This window comes from Carassius gibelio, chromosome A17, assembly GCF_023724105.1.
Source record: "Carassius gibelio isolate Cgi1373 ecotype wild population from Czech Republic chromosome A17, carGib1.2-hapl.c, whole genome shotgun sequence".
In the NCBI taxonomy this organism is placed as follows: Eukaryota; Metazoa; Chordata; class Actinopteri; order Cypriniformes; family Cyprinidae; genus Carassius; species Carassius gibelio.
In genome coordinates, this window is record NC_068387.1 from 5,348,853 (window position 1) to 5,351,996 (window position 3,144).

The 3,144-nt window shown below is 37.2% G+C and overlaps 1 protein-coding gene across 10 annotated transcripts in view; it reads left to right on the forward strand.

Annotated features, from left to right (window-relative positions):
• LOC127933244 (proline-rich membrane anchor 1-like) overlaps positions 1-3,144 on the forward strand; it is a 222,009-nt gene that overhangs the window by 171,635 nt on the left and 47,230 nt on the right. Inside the window, exon 1 of one of the 10 annotated variants that reach the window (XM_052530069.1) lies at positions 1-836. This exon is cut by the window's left edge and continues 1,114 nt beyond it. The exons of the other annotated variants lie outside the window; for them this stretch is intronic. Within the exon in view, the coding sequence (XP_052386029.1) occupies positions 771-836 (66 nt within the window). The 5' untranslated portion in view covers positions 1-770. The remainder of the gene's footprint in view (positions 837-3,144) is intronic. 10 annotated transcript variants of the gene reach the window in all.

Consider the following 3,144-nt stretch of genomic DNA (forward strand, 5'->3'; position numbering starts at 1 on the left):
TTGTAACATTGTATGAGTCAAAATTATACATTAAAAAAAATAGACCCTTATGGTTTTGTGGCCCAGGGTCACAGTTCATTTGTACTGTTGAAAACAAACAGAATAAGTGCAGTCTTGTGTAGTTTCAGTAATTGTCATGCAAACTGTAGCCACAGTGCACTTCCTGCCAGAGATGAAACATTCAGATGGCACTGGTGCTCATAAATACTTCTGAGAGATGATGAACTAATGAACGTGAGAAAGTTCAGGCTTTTATAGGTTATCCATTGGGTGGTGCTTTGAGAAATGCATGTAGCTACTGGTTTGCAAATGTTATGGTTGACTGGAGCACTAGAGAAGAGAGAGAGAGCGAGAGAGGGAGGGAGGAGACTCCATCACAGTTTGTGTGTGTGTGTGTGTGTGTGTGTGTGCTCTGAACAGCAGCGGAGATCTGAGGAGTGTGTGGCTCTGCTTCACCCACACTGGATCTGAGCGACACGCTGCTGCTCCTCACGATGTGTTTCTGTGTGAGCTGCTCTTAGGATCGTCTGTGGAGTTACACAGTCTGACACTGACCACGGACCAGCCATTCGACAGTGATGAGGAGTTCCTAGTCCTGAGCTGGAGTCACGCCACGTTCAGAAGAACTTATTTTCACTCTGTGACTTTATCAGAGTAATAAAGCGTCTGCAGCTGAGATGGAGGCATCTCTTCAGTAGAAGTGCTCCTGTGCTTGTGTTGCTCTGGGTCCCTCACATCACCTCGGGCGTGACCTCAGGAGTGAAGCAGGGATGCTGGACCTCTGCTCTTCTGTGTTTGCTCACTGCTTGATCTCGTCCTGTCTTCTCTTGTGTCAGGTAACCTTTTACTACGAGAGGATTATTACTGTTATTAACCCATTAGGAACTGTGCAGCATCAGAATTAGCTACACCAGATTGCGAGTGAATCACACTTTTAAACTAATCGGATAAAACGGATTTGTAAAAAAACGAAACAAAAAAACAAATCAGAAATCGACTCAAGTTTGATTCATTGGACAGGTGACTCCCGCACTGAGTCCAGTTTCAGTAAATGGGTCATTATACGAAAACGTGCCATTTTGTGTCCCTCAGGGAAAAAAAAAGCTCTGTAAATCTAAATAAAACATAAAACAATAAATTCATAATTTAGTTTCCATAATGTCTCATAATATAAGAATACATTATTTTCTGTTTCTTTTGTTTTTAAAGGATTTAAATCAAATTTTTGTGCAAAGCATCTTGAAGAAATGTTGAAAATGGCCTGTCCCTCTGTATGATTTTTCTACTTCTACTTGCTATCGAGGGCAAAAAAGTCAAACTATTATAAAAAAAAAAAAAAAAACATATAGTATAATGAAGTGTCAGTTCATTAGTCATAACTGAATTTTATTCTTAACGTGTCAAAAAAAAAAAAAAAAAAAAAAAAAAAAAACACAATTTAGTCGGGTCCCTAGGTTCTCGTCAACCCTGTTACTTTTTATGAAAACACCTCTTTAATAGACTGTTCCATTTACATTTACATTTACATTTAATCATTTAGCAGACGCTTTTATCCAAAGCGACTTACAAATGAGAACAATAGAAGCAGTCAGGTCAACAAGAGAACAACAACAGTATACAAGTGCCATGACAAGTCTCAGTTAGTCTAGTATAGAACGCATAGCCAGGTTTTTTTTTTTTTTTTTTTATTATTAAATGAAAAAGACAAGAAAGGGAAAAGTACTGGTGTTAGTAGGTTAAGTGCAGGCGAAAAAGATGATTCTTTAGATGTTTCTTGAAAATGACTAAAGACTCAGCTGTACGAATTGAGATTGGGAGGTCATTCCGCCAGCTGGGCACAGTCCAGGAAAAGGTCCGTGAGAGTGATTTTGAACTTCTTTGGGATGGCACCACAAGGCGTCGTTCACTCGCAGAGCACAAACTTCTGGAGGGCACATAGGATTTAACCAGTGAGTTTAGGTAAGATGGTGCCGTGCCAGTGGTCGTCTTGTAGGCAAGCATCAGTACCTTGAATTCGATGCGAGTGGCTACTGGTAGCCAGTGTAACCTGATGAGGAGAGGAGTAACATGAGCTTTTTTTGGCTCATTGAAGACAATCCTCCAGGAGAGGATAGAATTGAAAACATTTAAATAAAAAATGTAATCAATTAATTGTAAATGTTTAGTAAGAGAGGCTAATATTTCACTCAAAATTGAATTGAGGCGTTTCATTTTTATTTCCATACATTTTTCTTAAAACAGATGATGCTGGGAGAGTGTCATTTGGAAATGAACGTATTCATCCGCTAAAAAAAAATATAAAAAAATAAATAAAAAAACTTTCAATATTCTCAATTCACAAACACTCTTAATGTAACAAGGGGGGTTTATCTTTCACAGTATATCAGATTTGTTCTATATATGTATTTACAACCTTTTCAAAAAATAATTAATATGTTGGTAACAGGGTTGACCAAAAACACACATTAAAATTGGTTATATGAAGAAAAAAAAAATAATTATAAGATAGCCTGAGATGGCACGGAACATTTTCCTTAGAGGTAAGGATCTACTTCATCCAAAAAGGGGCTTAAAGATTTTCAAAACAGTACTTTGAAAATCAAAAATTGGGAAATGGCACGTTTTCTTATAATGACCCGAATGCTGAAAGAGGTGGATATTTATCTATGTTCTTAGAGCTATCATATGAAACAACACTTTTAGCTGTCTGTTATCAGCAGTGAAGCAGGTTCTGAAGTAGCCTTGAAGCTTCCAGGGCAGAAATAAAAAAATAAAAAACATATAATTATTTATTGTTATATGATTAAATATAACACTTAGAGGATAGACAGACAAACAGACTATATGGTAATACAAATATAGAGGAAAAAACAACAATAGATGCTGTCATGAAACACCATGAAAAGGCAACTGCTGGACAGCTGGGACAGGCCAACAATTCCAAGTTGGCGGAACTGAGGTTCCAACTGAAGAAAAAGGAAACCTGTTTGAGTTTAGAGTTGTCTAATAGAGAGGATGAAGGAAAAACATACAAACCCTGCCCCTGATTTCATCCAAACCCTGATTTTTTTTTTTTTTTTTTTTTTTGTTGACTTTTCAAAATATTGTGGAAAGCGAAACACTGTATAATTTTATTTGCATCTG